Source organism: Dipteris shenzhenensis, chromosome 15, assembly GCF_047967505.1.
Source record: "Dipteris shenzhenensis isolate YYH24624 ecotype China chromosome 15, Dip_SZ_1.0, whole genome shotgun sequence".
Taxonomy (NCBI): domain Eukaryota; kingdom Viridiplantae; phylum Streptophyta; class Polypodiopsida; order Gleicheniales; family Dipteridaceae; genus Dipteris; species Dipteris shenzhenensis.
In genome coordinates this window covers 9,001,588-9,025,019 of record NC_141610.1, presented here as the reverse complement: position 1 = coordinate 9,025,019, position 23,432 = coordinate 9,001,588, and the positions used below count along the sequence as shown (strand labels likewise).

The 23,432-nt window shown below is 42.6% G+C and overlaps 1 protein-coding gene across 1 annotated transcript; it reads right to left on the bottom strand.

Annotated features, from left to right (window-relative positions):
* Positions 1–2,059: 2,059 nt before the first annotated feature.
* LOC147893313 (aldehyde dehydrogenase family 2 member B4, mitochondrial-like) lies at positions 2,060–23,049 on the bottom strand. The gene is made up of 11 exons (XM_087385472.1): positions 22,851–23,049; positions 21,852–21,992; positions 10,354–10,496; positions 9,966–10,119; positions 6,714–6,943; positions 5,775–5,864; positions 4,450–4,623; positions 4,202–4,339; positions 3,444–3,581; positions 2,674–2,735; positions 2,060–2,557 (listed from the first exon to the last, which is right to left on the bottom strand). Exons 1-11 carry the CDS (start codon positions 22,936–22,938, stop codon positions 2,284–2,286), a joined length of 1,632 nt encoding a protein of 543 aa, XP_087241598.1. The 5' UTR covers positions 22,939–23,049; the 3' UTR covers positions 2,060–2,283.
* Between the last annotated feature and the right edge of the window lie 383 nt (positions 23,050–23,432).

Below are 23,432 nucleotides of genomic sequence, written 5' to 3'. Positions count from 1 at the left end.
CACTACCTTCTCTCAATCATTAAGCTCAACTTTCCATTGTGCCTTGACATAGCATGGATATATAGTAACGTTTTCAACAAGTGGGTACCAAAAGAACACTAAAGAGGAAATTATTTTCATCTTGACTTGCCTTGATAGAAGTGGTGCCTATCCTTTTAAAAGAACAACCCTTTGGTCACCCAAGGTGGCTTTGGCATTTGGACTTGCCGCTCTCATGGTGTCATAGCAATCCTTTACTAGACACGCCAATTTTTAACACCCTAGATTTCTTCCACAAGCTTGATAATGCAAGTCTTGTGCTGCTCTATGGAACGAAAGAGCTCATTTTTCATTGCATTACTTGTCAACTTTGACTTTTCCTCCTCCACAAGCTTCTTAGTGCCCTTCTATTAAACTACCTTCTCCATTTTGCATGACATTGCAAAATATCGTAATAGATCTACGTCTTTGTCTTCTTGGCATATAAGCATCAAACTCCTGGGCTCCCTTAGGGGGAATCTTTGTCAAATAGGTCTTGCCTTTGCTTGGCCTAGTCTTTCATTTCCCTTTCCCCAAGGGAAGGATGGCCTGAGAAACTGTAGAAACAAGCATGGAAAAAGTATGGTGAGGGACCTTGTTTAACGTTTCAACACATTTCATGTAGTTTTTATCTAATAATCTTGACCCCTATAAGATCTCTCTATTGGGAAGCTCTCCTCTATTTTTACTGTGTAAAATTCGTTCGATTGCTGCCTTCTAAATGTGAAGACATGTTGCACAGTCTTCTTCCTCTTCTCTACCATGGGTGCTCCTGAGTGTCGAGAAAGGAGGTATAGTCTTAACGCATGTTGATGGCACTTGGTGAAGCACAGCCATATGTGGAATCCACGTTTAAATGTGCCATGGTTCTCTTCGACTGGCTGCACAGTTTCATCGCAATATACCCTTCTCCGCAATCTGCACAGCACATTGGTTGGTAGTGGCAAGTCATTTTTAGGACATGACTTTGGTGGGTTGTGAAATCCACCAGAGGGTTTTGTATCAGGCAAAGACTTACTGGATTATCCTCCTACTAATCAGGTGTATATATCCCCCTACTCAACCCTACCAACCAACTTGTAGTCATGCATAGGCTATGAACAAATGGTCTCATGAATTCACAGAGACACACATACATGAGCTCGTAATGAGTTTCATCAGGGCTCTACATGAAGGTCACGATGGAGGCTAGTATGAGAGGAGAAGGCTAATGAAAAGAAGCCCACACTCTTCCATCCAAATCCAAGCCACGACTTCTTGTGAACATGAGATTATTCCATATGAGCCTCTCCACCATATCAAAAGAGGCTTAGAAAGGGTAGCTGATGGGAGAACGTAACACTAGAAATAGAACAATGCATCACATAGCCAAGGGCCATTCAAAGCTAACTGGTAGCGAAAACAAAGCCCTGGCACATCAAAAGACATGAAGTCTTGATTTGGAAAAGATATGGGATTACAAGATCATCGTTTCCCATGAAGTAGAGGCCCTACATGGTTCTATACTTGGCCAACACGTAATTTTCAACTGTAGGCACACGTACAGAGGTGCGTTTCCATTCTGAACTTTTTCCTGTGCGATTACTTCAGGTTTGAAGAATCATCCATTGGCACAAAGATGGATTTTTTGCTCATTTATGCTCAAGGAAGGAGAAAATATTAACTATGTATTGTCCAGATCATTCAGAGGTAAATCTGTGTAACTGAAATCAAAACCTTTTGCATTCTGGAAACATGTGAGGAGTACACTGGGACTATACCGTAATGAACATGACAGATGCAGGGCCTAGGAAAATGTATCCATAATGTAGGATGTATAAAAAAAACATACCAAAATAACGTAACAGAATGGTACCGCTATTACTAAGAATCCCCTTCCAGATGCTGACAGTGCCAAGAAAAGGTTAGCAATGCATACGGATATTATACCTGCAATCATATATGCGTGATAAGTCCTAATTAACAATAAAAACCTTTCTTCCCCCCCATCTGTGAATTTAGGAATGAAAAACATTGCTGTTACACAGATTTAGTTCAGGTATTTTAAACTTAAAACCTGAGAATCCCTCCAAGATGCCAGCTGTGGTTTATTCCTCATATTGAAGCACTCAAGGATAACTTATTTGACAGTTGTACATTCAACTATACTGGTTGCTGGGTGCAACAGCCTCAAATCAGTTGAGGACACATTTACATATGCTCGAACACCCATATAGCTAAGCTATTGGAAAGTGTGATCAGCTAGCTCATTTGATTTATCAGTACCTAAAGCCAAGCTGGCTGCTTAAGGGATGTCACAACAGCCTTCACCTGTAAATAGTTTTGCAGGGAATAGATGCCTTTCTCCCTCCCGTGGCCACTCATTTTGTATCCTCCAAACGGTATAGCCGCATCAAAAACATCAAAGCAGTTAATCCATACAGTCCCTACACGAAGTGCACGGCTAAGGGTGTTGGCAGTATCTAGATTCTTAGTGAAGACACCAGCTGCCAATCCATATGTTGAAGCATTTGCTCTGCGCACTACTTCATCCAATGTCCTGTGACCAGAAGTATTTATTAAACACAATTGATGGCATCCTTCTTTGACAAGTTGTATAGAAAACTTTTGTTTGGCTTTGAAATTCTGCCACAGCTTCATAAAGGAAAAACTCACTTGTATTTTGTGATAGATTGTACTGGTCCAAAGATTTCCTCCTTTGATATCTTCATCCCATCCTGCATGTAAACCTTATCAGATATTGGAACCACACTACAAACGAGACCTACCAACAACATAAAGCATTTCAAAGCACCCACCCCTCTCTCTCTCTCTCTCTCTCTCTCTCTCTCTCTCTCTCTCTCTCATGGATTCAGTCCTCTTCATAGAGGTTAGACGGTAACAGGTCTCTCTCCAAGAACAGCTATCTCTCTAAATGTGTCTGCCAGCACCAACTTCTGCCGCTCTGGTATCTCCAAGTGGTAATGAATGTGTGTTTTTTCAATCCCCATGCATGGTCCTCTGGTTGCCATTGACATCCTCTATGGAGTCTGGACCCAGATAGTGCTTCAGTTCTTTTGCGCAAGAATTTGGTTTGGGTCTCTTAAATCCTCTTGAGCAAGTCGTTACTGAGAGCTATTGTTGGTGACCAAACTTCCTAGCATGGAAAGACAGGGTGGATGGTAGTGTTGCCTCCAACCAACACCAAAGCAACATATCCATGCATCCCCATAAACATTTCTTTCTTTATAATTCTCAACAATAGCAGACAAGTAGCTATACGATTATAGATTGCTTCAAAAAGCATGCATTGAAAGCCCCTTAGCTGATCATGTCTATAGGCCCTGTACTCGCCTACAGTCACATATTGCATGCCTGCACAGATGCAAACATAGGAAACAAATCCCACCCAAGATTGCATTTATTTATGTAGAACTATAACTTACCTGAACATCTGCAAAAATAGTCGGCTTGATGTAGTAGCCCTTGGTGCCATAACGGCTACCACCTGTAAGCAATCTTGCACCTTCTTCCTGGCCTGATTTGATATAACCCATCACCTTGTCAAATTGCTCATCATTAATCTGATGCATAACACAACAACAAAAAGATTACCCAGATGTACAAGCCCTTTCCCTATCAGAACACCTTCACAACTCCAGAGAGGATTTCTTGAAAACAGCCTGTAAAAACTTTCAAGGGTAGGCCTCTAAAGTGCGATACAGACAATTAAGCCTTCTTGAAGTAATTTTGAGCCATTGCTAGGGCACAGGCAACATTAACATCATCACACTTTGTGATTACACCATGGATCTTACAGCAACAAAAAATCAAGTTTGGATCCTAATCTAAACATTTACAAATGGGCCAAATGCATTTACAAAAAATATTTCTTTAGAGTGCATGGTCCGTGCTCTTACACTAAGCAGGTTCTATTATATATTGTTGTATAACCTGTTTTTACTTATTTTATGTTGCTATGTGTTCTACTTAGCATACAATTCTTGTACAATCTTTTTAACTATTAGAAGCATCAATCACCCTTCAAGCCATCTAATCATTTTTAAACCAGATCTGATTTGAAAGGTGAACCAGCTAATCTAACCATTAACTCTCTACTGTATAGAAAAAGAAATTAAAAAATGAATAAATTGAAGAATTCCGAGACTGAACTTTGCAGAAGTGGAAAAGGACCATGGATGACCTGAGGACCCTGTTCCACGCCCTTTCGGAAAGGGTCACCAACAACACGTTTCAAAGCACGTTCCTTTGCCTTATCCAAAAATTCATCATATACTTTTTCATGTACAAATGTTCTTGACCCAGCACAGCAACATTGTCCCTACATCAAGCCCCATTCATTTTATCAATTTCACTCTAGCATTTTGAGCTTCTTTTGTTTCTTCAACAGACTTTATGTCAAAAGCCACTACTCCTTTCTCCACCTCAAACCTGGTTGAAAAAGAGAGCAAAGTGGGAGAGCTCCACAGCATGGTCAATATCTGAGTCTTCTGCGATGATGAATGGAGACTTGCCACCTAACTCTAGAGTAACAGGTTTCAAGTTACTTCTTGCGGCAGACTGAGAGACAAGCTGGCCCACCTCCGTTGAACCTGTGAAAGCAAGCTGATAAACAGAAGAATCAGAATCAGAAATTGTTTCCAACTCCTTCCTTCAACCCAACCATCAGCCTTGGCCCTTAACACCAAGCAAAATAGAAACGATTTCAAGTTTTTTGAATTTGCCTGCCCAAATTTCCTTAAGCATCAATAAGGGGCACATGCAGCATTTTTTTGAGAGAGAAAGGGTGCGATCAAAAAGCATTCTATTTTCCCTTCTGCAGGGGAAGGGAAGAATGTCAGCAGGAAATTCGACTATTACAGAAAGCTCAAAATTAAAAGTGTCCTAGTTATTGTATTGGAACATGAAGTTAAAAAATTCATATAGATTTATCTCTTTCCAAAGTAATAAATTAGCATATAGTAGCAATCTAGCTATCACTTACTATGGATCTTCTTTTCACAATATTTGCTTTACTTCTGTATTTTCCATTTTTTGGATTTGTTTTTTTGGGGCAGAGGAGGGAAACATTACAGCATGTAAAAATGTACACATGCAACATACATTTTTGTGTGCATGTGTGCGTGCGTGCGTGACAGGGGGATACTCTCTCTCTCAACACACACGCACACGTAGGTATGTATGTATGTACACACACACATGTACATATATGTATATACATACATACATATGGATGTATATATCTACATGCATGTGCGCGCTACACACTTATTCATTTATTCATTGTTTATTTATGGAAATGGCCCAACAAACATGCCCAAGTTTGTCCTCTTAAAGCAAAAATAAACAGTACTGTTTTAAGCTTCTCACAATCACCCACAAGATTTAAAGCCATAAACTCCATCACACATAGCAGTGACTAGCTACTAAAATATCCCCACTGATGCCATCAGCACCCAACTATGGAAGTAGACCATTGTACAAACATATTCTCTCTCACTTACATGCATATTCTACATGCATGAGCATCCTTTTATACAAAGGTCTTCGATTCCCTAGTATGTACAAGGGTCTAAATATCTCAAAGGAATATATTCTCACTGTCCGATTTTTCCGTCTCAATCAGAGTTACAAGTTTTGAATTTTCCTTTCAGCAGCAAGCACTCTACAGCTTACCAAATAGAAGGTCTTCTTATACCATTCCATACATTGTTACAAAGACAAAATGGGTTTTAAGCCATGAGATCAAAGCTAACCTTGTCAATATCCATGTGGCTAGCAATAGCTTCTCCTGCAGTTGGGCCAAATCCTGCAATAATATTCAGCACACCTGGAGGAAGTCCAGCCTGCAGATAATGGTCCAAGCACAAAGTGCTTATTAGTCCAGAAATAGAATATACAGATTCATTCCTTTAGATTATCCAGCTTGATGTTTGTTAGACCCAAAAACCCTTGTGAGCTAGGGGTAATTGGACCTTATCTTTGCGATGCACATATTTAGTGCTTATGTTCGAGAGAACTCAGCATGATACTTGCAAGATTACATGGAAATTGTGCAAGTTGGCCGGTAGTGACTGTTATGGTAGCATAGATGAAGCTATTCATGTCACCCCCCAAGGCATTCTATCTAGGGTCACAAAAGCATGGTATAACTGAAATTCCATCTGTCTGGATTTCATTTCAGTTGCAGCAGACATAAAGAGCCTTTTCTAAGCAAGTGGATGGTTTGATACTGAATATGCATGTACACTGTATGGATGTTTTCAAAAGTTGCAATTTATATTTCTTCTTTTGGGGACAAGAGCTGAAATTGCATGACAGAACAGCACATAGAAAGCTAGCTCCTTAATAATGAGCAGCTTGCATAATTCCTTATTCAAAGCTGGATTTAGATTGCAAAAAACAAGCATACAATACACCATTCTTAAAAAATGGGGCATTACATAGGGGGCAGATGCTTGCTAAATAATAAATGATTTTGAAAGATCAACAAAAAATCCTGACAAAGATGAACAGAGACCAATCTAAAGGTTAAAAAGCTTAGAGCAAAGCTATTAACACTGTTTTTACACGTCCATTTCAGAAAGAGACCTGCATGCAACAGCTCAATGATATGAATTGCTTGCTCATTTGGATCTAACCTTCCATCATGATACATATAGCAAACTATCTATGCATTGCATATCAAAAGATACCTCAAGCAAGAGCTTGCCAGCTAGCAAGGCAGAGAGTGGTGTCTGCTCGGCTGTCTTCAAGACAACCGTGTTACCACAAGCGAGAGCGGGACCTACTTTCCATGCAAACATTAGCAATGGAAAGTTCCAAGGAATTATTTGTCCAGCCACTCCAATGGGTTCATGCAAAGTGTGAACAGCATAGGGTCCATCCGCAGGGACAGTCAGCCCATGTATCTTATCCGCCCATCCTACATGGCAAAATACCAACTGAAAAGACATCAGAAACAGACGGAGTCCAGAGATATCCAATAAAGATTTGTGAATTGCAAATCCATGTCAAGCCTAAACACCCAAATATTTAAACAGAATTCCCCCTTGAGTTATGCACAGGCCTCCTATCTGGTAGGTCTTAAACAAAATTCCAGAGTAAAAAATTATTATTTTCTATAACATGTTAGACACATCCAACTCTTCCAGGGTTCATCTTGTGACAGCTTGTCAGAACATTAAGCAATTTACAATAATTCCACAAGCAATAACAGCAGGCTATAACCAACCAACTGTTACAGAAGACTTCTTACAAAGGACCATTACAGAAGACCGCATGCATTAAGTCTCAACATTACGCCTGAGGGGATTACTCTACTCTACAATCAATTCACTCTGCAATCCTGAATCATTTCCCTATATATCCTGTTTGGTATCCTCATTTTTAAAACCCAAAATTAAGAATTGGAGGGAGACTTGCAGCAGGAGAACGGGAAGAGGGCAGTAGGTGTGCTTCATAAGAGGGTATAGCCAGTTTGACAGTCTTTAAACCTCACCTTTTCTACTGCATGGGAACTATGTAGCACAAGTATGAGAAGGCATACATTCGATGGAGCACTGTCCCATACCATAACTTCTGATAGAACCAATCGATTAGTGTTAAATAAGTCCAGATGCATATTTTGGAAAGTGGGTGGGCAAGGAAGTTCTCTTCTTTTCAATGTAGCCCCTCAGTGTAGGGAATATGCCCCGTGTACAGATCACTTACTTGACCTCAGCATTGACGTTATGCAGCTAGATTGACTCTTGCAGGCTGTAAAAGGAAAAGACTTTGAAGCGTTTCTGGGTTTCAGCCGTGTTAGGTGGCAGCAATGTGTCAGCTCTTAGAGAATCTCCATAGGTCTATGAACAAAGAAGGCAAGATAACTTTGGGGTCTTCAACATGATCTCTTTGTATGAGCTAACTTTTCCTACCTTTGAGAGACTATAGCACAGTGAGGTCTTCAATATAATAAGACACTCTCTCCCGATAGAGTTCTTGCATCATATATATGTCATATATATACTTTTTTAAGACTAGAATATATTCAATCGTACAAATTCAGATTTTTGTTGTTCTAAAGTCCAAAAATCTACAAAGAAAATAAAAAAACGAAAAAGAAGAGAAATGAGGTAACAAAATTTTTGAAAAACAAAAGTAAAACATTCTTAGCAAGCAAAGCAAAGCTTATGTCCTCATCAGTGCCCAGCTATACTGGGTTTCTAAAGACCCGTGGAGTCTCTTGGGTAAACCAAGTGCTTACTAAAATACGTCAATTAAACAAAAGAGAAAGAAAACAATAAATAAAGATCTCTCTCTCTCTCTCTCTCTCTCTCTCTCTCTCTCTCATGTATGAATGAAAGAAACAATTTACAGAATAAACTCTCTCTCTCTCTCATGTATGAATGAAAGAAAGAATTTACAGAATAAACTCTCTCTCTCTCTCATGTATGAATGAAAGAAAGAATTTACAGAATAAATGAATTATTTAAAACAGAATGAATCATATATATGTCATATCTAGCTTGAGATTCAACTGTTGCATTCCTGTCAATAGCAACCTTTTGTGCAATGCATGCATATGAATACCAAATGTATGAGCTCAGGTCTGACTGATGCACCATCTGCATGCATCATTGTCACAATTAGGGATTGAAAGCTGGGTTGCTGACAAAGGTGCCACATTGAGGCAAGTTAATCATTGTGGCATAGTTAGGCACAATATGTGTGCAAGCTACGGGAGGCTTCCAGATGTTGAGGTTCAGGTATAATGTGGACCTCTCCTGCTTACGAGTTATAAGGATATGTTAAGATAAAGCCACCCCATATTTGTGCTAGGATTCTTGGATTCTTGGAAAAGGTCAATAGGACATCTTGACGAACATGTACTTTGATCAATCCATTTGAATATACAAAATGTCCTGGCAAGCAAACCAGATTAGTAGCAAAGGGGTTTGATCATGGTTGCACCCTTGACTTGCATGCTGTTAAAACAAGGTGGTAAATACCTCTATAACCCCTGCTAGGGAGAAGAAATCAAAGCAATGGAGGGGAGTCAAGGTGAACCAAGGGAGGGGAGAAGGTAACATGAATCTGGAACATCATTTGATGGTTCGCCTCTGTAGCAGTTCTGAAACAATGTTTCTTACTACTGCAAGACAGTGGCATTCTTATCTCTTTGAGTCCTACGTGGGGGACCTACAACTAAACAACTGGCTTCTGCACAAAGTCTATGGCATCTAGCTAGAGCATATGCCCAGCATAAGATAAAGCAGCAAAAAACCCAGCAGGGCTACCTACAGCTCATCATGCGTAGACCTGAGAAAAGTTATCCTTGAAATAAACTGAAAATTTCAGCAGCAACACACATTTGGGACAAACACATACTACACTGTTGCAAATCCAACTATTGTGCCATCATCCTTTTTTAACTATCTTCTGGTGTTCTTGCATTTTTTCCTTCCAAGAGGTTCATTAAGATGAAGTCAATTTGCATTGAGCAGGCAGCAGTGATATCTCAAAGAATATTTACGTGTCCTTGAAAATGCTAAGAGCGCTCATCAATTCAGATATCTATACTGCATTGCAATTTACTGCCAAAAGCTTTAAAATCAATGATTCTGTCATTTAAAGTATGTGTTGGAAACAACTGGCAACATTTGTTTGAACATAACACACCTCAAACCACTTCAGTATCATTGCAGATCCATTCTAGATGCATGATATCTCATCCCCTCCCCCCAAAAATGTTTTCAAACGTCAGTCACAAAAAAAAATGCATGTGAAAAAATTTCCTTATATAAAAGATCACTCATTTCAATGGGTTTGCTGTAGGGAATATCCTATGCCTAAATATGACAGGTTGGAATATATAAATTCTCACAGAATAGAGCATAGGGACAACCGTTTTCCATGCTAGAGGTGAAGTGTGAAGCATACAATTAATATAGAAAGACTTTAACCTGCATAATATCGAAACAATCTTGACATCATTGGAACCTCAATAGCACGAGCCTGATCATAGGGCTTGCCATTGTCCAAAGTTTCCAGAGTCGCAAGTTCATCATTATGTTTGTCAATTAAGTCAGCAAAACGGAGCAATATCTTTGATCTTTCCTGAGAAACAAAACAGGGCATGAAGGGAAGTTGTTAATTGTCCTTTGTATGGGACCTTGCAAATGAAACAATAGTGCTTCATGTCAACCTAGTCCAAGACCTAGGACTTCACAAAATTTTCCAATGACAAACTTACACAAATATAGAAAAGTCCAAATAAGCCTTAAAATACAATTCATCCAAGGGGTAGCTGTGTACAAGCTCTACAGCGCTAGTGGTAAATGACATTCTTACATAGGCAGGCATTTTTGGCCATGGTCCCTTGTCAAATGCTGTCCGAGCAGCCTTCACTGCCCTATCCACATCCTCGGCATCTCCTTCTGCTACATGGGCAATGATTTCTTCTGTGCGGGGATCTACTGTTGGAAATGTTTTGCCTAAGAGGACAAATGAGATTAGTGTTCTCAAAATGTTTTGTCTAAAAGGACAAATGAGATTAGTGCTCTCTCTCTCTCTCTCTCTGACAAATGAGATTAGTGTTCTCAAAATGTTTTGCCTAAAAGGACAAATGAGATTAGTGTTCTCTCTCTCTCTCTCTCTCTCTCACACACACACACAAATTTGCAAAGCACAACAGTTTGCTGCAAGAGGAGTACCAACAACAAGCACAAAGTCTTTGACATCTTGAAGCTGGCTCAACAAAAGTCAAGGGCATGGTACAAAGACAGTGAAACCCACCTGATTGCAGGACTTAGAGAATTCTGCCATGCATAAATAGGATGAGGTGAGAAAGATGGAACCCTGAAGGTGAGTGTCACCCCAAGATAGACTGTCAAGTCAATAGAGGAATTCATCGGATAGACTTGAAAGAGCCCAAAGTGATTTAACCATATAAACGCTATGCTTTTGAAGTAATACTGGTGAAAGGTACAATAAAGGGCTTGGTATTGGAAAACAAGCAACAGTGATAAACAGCTGAATATCAGAATACATTCACAGAATGAGAATAAAATAGGATAATTAGGGCCTAAGAAAGATGATCGAGAACCAAGCTTCAAGCGTGCAAGCCCTTCAGCTTGAGATGCAGGAGCTTGGACAAGGCAGCCCGTTAAGCTTGGATTCCAAGACATTGGATCTAAAATGAAAAGTGAAAATGCAGTGGTTAACTATGCCTAGAGGAGCTCAAAATGAATCGCGGACAAGTCTTGGAGGAATCCAAGAAGATGGAAGGAAAAAATGACAGCTAAGATAGAGGAGTGGCTCAATCCTGGTCACAAGTTGTTAAGGGCCAGAATAAGGGCCATATGCGGATCTGATTGTGTACTCTAAGACACACTAGAGTCCAGATAGAAGAGTACCCATAGTACATAGGTACACATGGGTCAGAATGAGTAGCAGTCCTCTACTGATCAAATCTTTAGGCAGGCAATGTCAGAAGTCACAGCTAGTGGCCCTTCCACCTCTGCCAGCACGAAAGAGCCCAGGGTGGCCCCGAAGGACGAACCTATCAAATTCGAGTCAGGAGTTCCAACCACCACAGATGGGATCACAGTCACTGGCACGGATTAGTATGCTCACTATATGCGGATCCAATTCAAGAAACCCCTTATGTTATCTTTCAATTTGACCCTCCCCCAACTGCTACAAGACATTTATAGGCCCGCCTCCCCCACATACTACCAATACAACTTTGATCATTCACTAGACCACATCTATGGTAGTTACCTCACCACCCTACTAGAGCACATAAATGATCAACCAGACAAGGATATCAAAGCTCTCCTCCTTACTAACTCCATCCACATTGCGACATGGCACTGCTTCCCGTAAACAACCCAAAACACAAGAAAGTCACCTAAAAGGTCTATACCTTAAATAGTTGGTATGATGACGAGTGTCAAAAGCACAACCTGAACAGGAAGAGTATCAACATCTGGTGCAGTCGAAGAAACGATAATTTCTCGTCCACCGTGAACGAGAACCCTTAAGTCTCCTATATAGCAGTAACTCCAAAGAATTTAGGATGAAGCTACTGGAAAGAATGTTGCCGTGTCCAATCAAGAATCCCAGTCTTCTGAAAGTGTATGTGGACACTCTTTGTGATCCTTCTAACCCGCCCATAATTAGGACCAATAATTTTCAACATTCATGAGACCTAGCTACAGCATGAGGCCTTCACAGTTGCAGAAAAGCCAGTTGAGATAGTCAGATCCTATGTATACTTAGGTTGTATTTTCACAACCGGCAGCACATGCACGATTGACCAAACCATATTCTCTGTCGAGACTAGAGAGGGTGTGTTTCCAGGCACATTTCCAGCACATGAACATGAAATCACTCCTGTTTGACTCTCTAGTTTGGCCATTGGCCCTCTATGCACGAGCTTTCTGGACAATAGACCTCAGAGATGATCATGGACTGCCTTTGAGAGATACAAGTCATAATGCTGTCTTGCATGATCTGGGCAAAGAGATGTACTCTACACTATATCATTCTAGTAGAGTTCAAAGCCTCTCAACACAGATGCCTCAATCCAGATCATCACCTATCTTGATCGCATCTGACAATTCAGCTGGATACAGGCAGGTGAGCAGCAGAGACTACCCTCTCATCGGCTATGCAACTCTTCTTCTTCTTCTTCTTTGTACTGAGTTTCTGTCAGAACTTTGGAGGTTCATATGAACATTAGCAATGAATGACGCATTCTCCTCATCCAACCTACAAGTGCCATATACTATACAGAATCCTCGTGACAGGGTGTACCTGTTACACTCAGGTAGAGTGTCATATCCATGGAGGAACTCACCCGCAAGACAACCTACTTGCCTCCCGCAACCTTCATTATCTATGAGTGGAGAAGCAAAAGAACTAATGGTAATTTGATCTGACAAAATGCTATGCTTTGAGCTAATGCGAATGAAAGGCACAATAAAGGGATGCAGAATCACATTGGCACACAAGCAACAAAATAAAGAGCTAAATATCAAAATGTATAGGTAAGAGCCCCCTCGCTCCCTCCCTGTCTGTCTCTCTCTCTACCAGAAGATGCATGTGAAATCAGGGAGCTAGTGATGCAGAAAATGCTGTAGAAACTACGGCGAAACCCAACAAATTAATTCAATGGACAGCTATGGAATGCAGAAATACGTCAGGGAAGACATATTAATATTTAAATGACATCTGATCTGCAAATTCAGAACTAGTTCATATGATCTCGAGTTGGAGAGGGGTAGCTGGGCAAGACAAAAGAAAGGATCTTGACACGTCCCAGCACTCCTGAAACCTCTGATCTGCAAACAAACACACACAACGTGAGAAACTGAGCAGGCTGCTCACCACCCAACCATGACATCTACGGGATGTGATCCCGAATCAGGAGATGTCCCCTCCGAGCCACGAGCTGAGCTACTGGCACGAACTCCCAATCAGATCCAAACCAGCCTGGTGTCCCATACCACCAGGTGGCGCTGTGAAGCCTGGGATTTGCCATTGGGCTTTGGGCTACGCTAAGATGCAGGCGCGCGCCCGTGACTCAATCCAGGATCAGACCTGGCACCTCGGAACGAAACTTGCTCCCATCGGCTCCCTGAGAACTGAACCCCCTGGGCCCCTTTTATAGACTCGGGCCCCGAGCGCCAAAAATAGCGAAGACCTATAAATAGTTCGTACCCTTGCCACTCAACCCGAGAATCAAGGCTGCCTAGCTCTAAGCCTCCCCAGGCTACCTGAGCTAGTCTTGTGTACCCAGTACACGTCAGATACCAATCCGTGCACATGACATACTCCCCCTCCTCTAAGAACTCACTCCTGAGTTCGCTAAAAAACCCGGAAATGTTCTTTGGAGGTTTTGTAATGTCTCCCATGTTGCATCCTCCTCAACACGATCCTTCCACTTGATCTTGTATTCCGTGATAGATCGATTACGAATCTGTCTGTCATGAAATGCAAGAATACACTCAGGTTCGTGTGGAATAAAAGTCAAATCTGTAACTTCTATTATCTCGTGAGGAGAAACAAGTTGATCATCCGCACCCAAGACTTCTTTCAGTCTACTGACATGAAAGACTGGATGGACTTTAACATCAGGAGGCAATTCTAGGCGATATGCAACTGGTCCAATTCTTTTAATGACCTTGAATAGACCACGGTATCTGGGGGATAATTTCGGAACCAAACCAGTACTTAGGCTCTTGGATTCCTTGGGAATTCGCAAATATACCATCGTTCCTTCAGAGAACTCTATAGGTGAACGATGTCTATTAGCATAAAATCTGTCCCTATCTTGGGCACTTCTAATAGATTCCTTGGCAAACTGCAACATTTCTTGCATGTCTTGCAAGAAGTTCTTAGCAGCATCATTTTGAATCCCTTTTAATCCAACCAAAACTGGTGACTTAGGTTGAAACCCGTACATAAGCATAAAAGGACTGTAATCAGTACTAGAATGCTTTGCACTGTTGTAAGCAAATTCTATCATAGGTAGATAATCTTCCCATGAAGACTATCTCTTAGATACATATGCCCGAAGCATGTCTTCAACCAACTGGTTAACCTTCTCTGTACTACCATCGGATTGTGCATGATCCGAGGAACTCATACTTAGAGTAGTTTCTAACTTCTCAAAAACAAGTGTCCAAAAGTTACTTGTAAACTTTGAGTCCCTGTCACTGACTATGTCAGATGGCAAACCATACAGCTTAAACAAGTGGTCACAAACTCGTGAGCCAGCTGAACAGCTGAAATAGTTGTTCTAGTAGGTAAGAATCTAGCCATTTTTGTCAAACGGTCGACTATGACCCAAATGGAGTCATGACCCTTGCGCGTTCGAGGCAAACCAGTAATAAAATCCATGGAAATACTTTCCCATTTATTACCTGGAATCTGTAATGGCTGTAATAAGCCTGCGCTTCTAAGGCGTTCTGCCTTAGTAACCTGACAAACCCGGCAACCTACTACATAGTTCTCAATAAATGCACGCATCTTAGGCCAATAAAAGGTATGCTTCACAAGAGACAGAGTCCTATGTATACCCGGATGTCCAGCACTAGGAGCATCATGACACTCCCACAGAATCTTGGATTTAAGGTCCAGAACATCAGGCACACAAATCTTTTCATTCCGGAACAACAAGCCGTTCCTAATCATCCACTGACCTCCCGCTGCCTGTACCATAGGTGGCACAATCCCTGAGTCCTGGTCAACCATGGAGCTCCCATCCTAGACTCTCTGCCAATAAGAACTGAAATGACTATCAATTGCGTATAGCCCTCTCAAGGATTGAAATAGGTCTGAGGATATTTCCGTAAATGACAGAGCATTTACAAACTTAACTCGACTTAAGGCATCCGCCACACTATTCAACGAACCCTTACAATAACATATTTCAAAATCAAAATCTTGCATTAACTCTGCCCATCTAGCTTTCCGTCCCCTCAATTCAGATCCATCACACACATACTTAATTGACTGATGATCAGTCAATACAAGGAACTTTGAACCATACAAGTAGTGTCTCCAAACCTTAAGAGCATACACTATAGCATAAAGTTCCTTCTTGAGTGTGGGCCAACGATATTGAGTGTCGTCTAGCTTCTTACTCTCGAAAGCTACAGGTCTGCCCTCTTGGAATAGAGCTGCCCCAATCGCATAATCACTCGCATCGGCCTCTAAAACATAAGGCCAGGTAGAATCAGGTAATGCAAGAACGGATACTTCCTTGATAGAGAACTTCAAGGTTTCAAAAGCCTTGTTCATTGCATCATTCCAAGAGATCGGCTAGGTAGACCTGCGTCCACGACCTTTCAATATGTTTGTCAGGGGTGCCGTGATATGTGAATACTCACGCACAGACTTCCGAAGAAATACCGTAAATCCTAGGAAAGAACGAAGTTGTTTCACAGTCTGAGGAATAGGCCATTCTAAAACCTTCTGGATGCGATCCAGATCAATGCTAATACCTTCAGAAGAAATCTTGTGTCCTAAGTAAATGATCTCCTTCATAAAGAAGTCACATTTACTCATCTTGGCATAGAGCTTATGCTGTCTTAGAATAACTAAGACAAGCCGGAGGTGTCCTATGTGATCTTCAAGCGTTCGACTATATACCAAGATGTCATCTAAGAACACTACAACAAATTTGCCCAGAAAATCCCGAAACAAATCGTTCATCATCTGCTGAAAGGTGGCAGGAGCACTGGTCAAACCAAAAGGTAATACAAGAAACTCGTAGTGACCATACCTAGTTCGGAATGCGGTTCTATCTATGTGTTTAGCATAGATACGGATTTTGTGATAACCCGTACGCAAATCAATCTTAGTGAAATACTTCGCTCCGGCCAAACGGTCTATCAGATCATCAGAACGAGGTAGAGGGTATCGATTCTTAATTGTCACTTTATTTAATCGTTTATAATCTATACACATTCTCCAAGTGGAATCTTTCTTCTTCCTTAAGAGGACAAGTGTACCCCAAGGTGATTTACTTGGGCGTATATAGCCCATATTCAGGTAATCCTGTAGTTGTGAAGCTAGCTCATCCTCCTCTAGCTGGTTCATCCTATAAGGTGGTACACTAATAGGTTGAGCCCCTGGGACTAAGTCTATGCGATGATCTACTGCCCGTTTTGGAGGTAAACCTTCCGGCAGTTGAGCAGGGAATACATCCTTGAAACTATCTAACAACATTCTCAATTCACGGTGTTCAAACACACTTAAATCATTCTTGTTAATTACAGAGACAACAAATGAAGAAAGTGGAATCAAAACACACTGATAGACATCATAATGAGAAGTGTTTAATATATTCCGAAGCTGCATCGCAGATACAATAGGTCCCTGAGAAGAGGGAATTTTATCACACTGAATACAAAATTGGGTGTCCTTATCTACAAAAGAAAGGGTACGCTCCGTCCATCCAATCTGAATATTGTGGGTTTTAAACCACTCTATTCCGATTAACAAGTCTACATGCTCCAGGTGCATAACATAACACGTAAGAACCCCTGTGTAGGCTTGAATCCGGATAGGCAGCGCTTCAACCTTGCGATCCCAAAATTGCTTCCCAGCTGGAAGCTGCACCTCATAGGTGTGATCGCTAGGTACTGTGACCTTGCGATCCCAAAATTGCTTCCCAGCTGGAAGCTGCACCTCATAGGTGTGATCGCTAGGTACTGTGGACAGCCCCATCTTCTGCACAAATTTGTAATTAACAAAATTGTGAGAGCTGCCCGTATCAAAGAGAATGTGAACCTGTTGGTTCCTAACTTCTCCATAAACTCGGAAAAGATCATGGGAACCAAACAACGAAGTATTAAAAGTGCAATTACAAGAGAGTGGGCAGGTAATGACATTTACAGAAATACCTATCATCAAAACTTGGTTCGCTCCCTTGGCTTTGGTTCCTGGACCCGCCTGGAGCTTCAGTCCGAGCGCTAACTTTTGATTCTTGCGCTTTGGACACTCATTCTTGGTGTGGCTCCGCTCCTCGCAGTAGAAGCAACATCCTTCTTTCTTAAGCTTCAATGTGCGAAGGAAATGGGCTGGACCATTCTTTGCCTGAGTCAAGCGTTTCTTGGAGGCATTGTCCGTAGACTTCGTCTCCCCGGTACCAGTCGTAGGCTGAAAGAACTTGCGTTTGTTCTTTCCACTCGTGTCGAAAATTGTAGTTGCTTTTGCACCGGCCATGGTATCATCATAAATACGCGCGTAGTTCATGGCCTCTTGCAACGTTGTGCATTTGTTGTTCTTTATTTGCAACTTGTACGAATCTGGCAAACCATCCACAAAGAAACCTAACAAGGTCACTTGATCCATCTTTGTGGCCCTCGTCTGCAGATCTCGAAACCTTTGAAGATAGACTTCAAATGACAAGTTCAGCTTTGACATATCGAGGGCTTTAAGCTTGCCAACCATATCATAATCGTCCTCCTTCTTCAGGAACTCCTTCCTGAAGACCCCTTCAAAATCTGTCCATGTATCCAGCTTAGGTTGGAGTTCCTTCCACCATAGCAACGCTTTACCTGACATGAAACCGACTGCAAGCTGGATTTTCTTCTCATCTGGGTACGGGTGGAACTAGAAGTGTACCTGCCACTTGTGTAACCAAGTGTCAACAACCTCCTTCGTTCGAGACTTTTGATCTCCTGAAAAAGGATCTGGAGTTATGTTCGGGCCTAGCACTGAAGCCATGGCATCCACATGCGTGAGTGCCTGCACAGTGCTAGCCAGAAGAGTGAGAGTCGCTTGAATCCCTTGGAGTTGCTGTGTCAACCCCCTTTGATTCGCATTAACCTGCTCGAATTTTCCATCCAGAGCAGTGGTGAATTCACTGAAGGCCTTCTTCGTAATCAGATCATCATAAAGACCCTGATCTTCCTCTCCCACAGGAGTGTAATCCAAATCCTGATCTCCCATGGTGAACTCGGGATTTGCAGGATCAGACATATCTGAAATCTGATTTGAACGAATATAAACTGAGATAAATAACTGAGGGAATCGAAGCTGAAAGGAGAGTGGAGCAGAGAAAAACTGTCCCAAGAGATGCTGACGGAAGAAGATGCTGAAAACTAGCGAACCGCGGGCGCAAAAACCCCGGAGTCTTCCTCTTGCTGAATTCGCTGCAGGCTGCAGTGTACGGAATTCTGCAGCAAACCGTACTGTACGGTATCCTCCTGCTGATCGTACAGGTGACGCAACAGTACGGATGGCTGACGTGGCTGTACGGTTGCTGACGCGATCCGTACGGTTGCTGACGCGATCCGTACGGTTGCTGACGCGATCTGTATGGACGCTGACGCAATCCGTACAGTTGCTGACGTGGGCGTACGGTAGCTGACGCAGGTGTACGGCCGATGATGCGGGCTGTACGGCAGCCTGTCGCAGGCTGTCCCGAATCCCGATGGCGCAATCAAGACGTTGGGCAAAGAGGGCTCCTCATGCAAGGCTTATGGCTGAGCTTGGAACCTTGCCTAGCTATATAGGGAATAGGGCAGCCAAATTAGGAAGCCTTGCTTCCCAGAAAGGCTCACCCTCCCAACTTTGGAGGGTGGTGCTTTTTCGAAAAAAGCAGCACCTCCCACAGGGTGGCCGCACCCTGTTCCAACTCCTTGCACATCTCCCTGCCCTGGCCGAATCTCCTTCCAGCCATGGCGCACCAACACAGCCTCACGCCTCTGCATTCTCGACCCCCACACAACCCCGATCTGCAAGCCTGTCACTCAGCCCCTCTATCGCCTCTCCTTCCTGCACCTCCGCTCTCTCCCAGCTATGCTCATCCTTCTCTCTCCTAGACCCTTCAGTAAATTCGAAACACACTCTCTCTTTCTCCTACCTTTTTCCTACATCCTGACCACCCCTGATATCCCATAAACCAACCAGAATTTGCAGCAGCAAATTTCGAATTTTAGGGCATACCTGGAGGAAGAAATCGTCCAAAGTACTCGCATCAGAAATTCCTACCTCAGGAGCTAGCTCTGATACCAACTGACACGTCCCAGCACTCCTGAAACCTCTGATCTGCAAACAAACACACACAACGTGAGAAACTGAGCAGGCTGCTCACCACCCAACCATGACATCTACGGGATGTGATCCCGAATCAGGAGATGTCCCCTCCGAGCCACGAGCTGAGCTACTGGCACGAACTCCAATCAGATCCAAACCAGCCTGGTGTCCCATACCACCAGGTGGCGTTGTGAAGCTTGGGATCTGCCACTGGGCCTTGGGCTACGCTAAGATGCAGGTGCGCGTCTGCGACTCAATCCAGGATCAGACCTAGCACCTGGGAATGAAACTTGCTCCCATCGGCTCCCTGAGAACTGAACCCCCTGGGCCCCTTTTATAGACTCGGGCCCCAAGCGCCAAAAATAGCGGAGACCTATAAATAGTTCGTACCCTTGCTACTCAACCCGAGAATCAAGCCTGCCTAGCTCTAAGCCTCCATAGGCTACCTGAGGTAGTCTTGTGTACCCAGTACACGTCAGATACCAATCCGTGCACATGACAGATCTGCAACTGCCCCACAGGGGAGGTAGAAGATGAGCAGCAAGTACTCCTAAGATGCAGAGCTTACACACACATCAGAGAAAGATCTGAGGGCAGCATAGATAACTTTAAAAATCTGCTGGAGCAGCAAGCCAAAAAGCTAGGGAGTGACTTGAAAGAGATCTTGGGGCTAGCACACAAGCTAGCCCAACAAGTACTCACTACATAACCAGTTTGTAATGTTTTTTCACACTGGATGTAAGGGATTACTTAAGTGATCGCCAATCCCATAGATCCTGAAGGGTCTCACACGGACTTTTATACAACCATATCATATCATATCATCTCTCTCTCTCTCTCTCTCTCTCTCTCTCTCTCTCTCTCTCTCTCTGTTTTTTTTTTGTTTGTTTTTTTTTTTTTTTTGGGGGGGGGGGGGAACAGAGGCCAGCAGGAGACACAAATCAGGACAGAAAGTTCAGGAGGATGGAGGAAGACATCATCTTGATGGGCAGAGAGGTAGTTGAGGAAAAACTTCCCTCATCCCATGAAGCACAAACGAGAAATGATCTGAAGCATAATTAACAAAGGCTTAGACTAGAAAAGCACAGCAAAAGGATGATGAATACCCAAGGCTGAACATTTTTCTGCACGGAAAGAAAAATTGCAAATAGCATTAATGATGCCAGCAAAAAGGGTTGGTAATGCTGTCATCAAGATTGATGTGTCCCCAAACTATATCTATGTAGCAAAAGATCTAACATAAATATCAACCTGCTCAAATCATGTGGAAAAGCTAAACACAATGGCATACATGCAATGAAACTAAATGAGATGAAATGTCACCGCATGTCTTTGTGCATATACCTAGATGAATCCAGGAACATTCCCAAACTCATCCATTAAAAACACAACATAGTGCAGTTTCAATCTCACGATAGTCACTCATAAGATTGAAAACCATAAACTCCATCAGGCATAGCAGGGACTAGCTACTATGACATCCCCACTGACGTCATCAGCCCCCAACAGTGGGTGTAGACCAGAGTATAAAAAGATGCTCTCACACATACAAATCCACACACCCACACATACTTGAGCATCCTTTTATACAAAGTCTTCGTACTGAGTTTCTATCGGCACTCCAGAGGTGAAGGGCAAACTCAGCCATGACGAAGGCTAGCACTAAGGTGAAGGGCAAACTCAACCATGACGAAGGCTAGCACTAAAGGAGAAGGCTAATCAAAAAGTAGTCCAAATCTCATGTCTTTCTGCATGCCCAATCTATAATGTATGTAGCAAAAGATCCAGCACAAATATCAGCCTGAGCACCGTCACAAGACCATTATTATTAGGAATGGTGTTCTATCCAGCATTATCCATCTGGTCAAAGCTCTAACCATTAGTTTGGCAACGAAATTCAAGACAGTGATCTTACAAAACAGCCCTAATGAGCAACAAGCCATAATGAGCAATCAGCCCAATTGAAAGACCCCCCTCTCAAGTGCTTGTCACCTCTTCATTTCTCTCACACATTACACGCCAAACCCCATTAGCCCCTAGCAATGGGTCAGCCATCCCAAAGGAAAAATTTGATCGATTATAAGCTACCCATCAATCTCATATGACGACAGCCACAAAATAACAAGAACTAAAACCTGACACCTAACCTCAGGTTTTAAGATTTTCCGACATTTTCATATTTTTCTTTTGAATACGTGATTGGAAGTGCGGAAAGTTACCACAGTTCCTCGACAAGGACGCCTTGGAACGTAAATCCGTCTCAGCATAGCAAGAAAAATCATTATCCTTACCAGATGCAGCGTCTACAAATTTTCCGTCAATAAGGAGCTGTGTATGGTTGATGGAAACAGACGGTTTTATTGGTTCATCAAGTGCCTCTGCTGCAATACCATACATGCGGCAAACCTCCTGTCTGCTACCGGCTATTACACCTACAACAGCAGAATTAGTCAGTACGACTAGCCATCATTGCTTGCTTGTCAAAACTAGCTTTACCTTTATCTACTTGCCTTCAAAAAAAATTTAATGTCGTTTGCATCCCTCAGTCACACCACCAGAGATCTAGATCGAGAATAGCTCCACGACTTCGAATCCATTCAGTTACCTTACACATCCTCTCGATCACTCTTTGTAAGTTCTAAATGTAGCAACTCTGTTAGCACGATGTTCTGGCTGTCGTTCTTGAACTTGCAGATATGAAAATTCTCAGCTATATACAGAAGGATCGCTCCCTCTCGCTGAAGACACTTTTCCGACAGCGTAAATTCCCAGTTTATTTCCTCTCCTTTTTCGCTGCAATTGGCGCCATGCATACATTCCGTCTCGCACAAGATGTTTGATGCGAATCGCTATTACTAGAACAGCAAAGAACGCGGGGCCGGAAGCAGCTAATCAACGATAGAAATCCTCACTTGAAAATACGGACATTCTCCGGGAAGATATCGACAGGAGTGTTCACTCTCACTAAAGATATTTTTCAGATCGAAAAAGGAGAGCCGATGCCTGTCCAAATCACTGGGTTAAACTGAAAACGCCAATTTTCTGTTGGCTTTGTCATTGGTGGGCGAACACAACAGAGAGGTCGTCGTAGTAAAGTCTTGTTTAACACTCATGAACAAGTTCCGGCAACCGTCTGATTACACACTATAGAAAGCTTTCTCCAAGTTAGAGAAGCGGGGCATTGGGCGGCATAACGTTCCGCATGAAAACATACGAAGCACCAGCTCTCGGACCATTGTCAAAAGAGCTTGTAGTTTTGGACACGAATTTTGGTGGCCCTGTGTAAGTACCTGAACGAGCAGGAAGGTGAGCGGATCGGGAAAAAGCAGTGCGAGCAACGCGAGACAAGAGTGAAGCAGCGCCAGGAAGGGAAGCCATGATTCTGGGCTACGATGAGTTGGAGTCTGAAGCTCGATGCGGGGCGATATATGATCTGACAGAGGATGGAAGAATTGTTGAAGGATGTTTTGTGCGCGTCACTCATAAAGAGCTCGCTCTTGTGGCACAGCACAACTGTGAGGTCAGGTGATGAGTAGGAATAGCATCATCCGCCCCCTGTCATCCGGACCCCTCCGCCTTTTAATCATGGATAAGGGGCTTACATCATATCATGCCTAAAATTTTAATGCTCTTCCTCTAGGGATCCATCAGACTTCATCACCAACGTGCACCCTCCACAATTCTTCCTCAAGGGGCCGGGCCCATCACTCATCTCACCTCACACGAAACTTCACCCTCCACAATTTTTCCACAAGAAATTGAGACCAAGTACACAATACTCATGCTCCTCACAACAATTGATCTCCCTCTCATTTTCCCTTCATGCAAAAAGGCAAAACACTTCAAATTTACTCATCCCTACCCACCCTCCC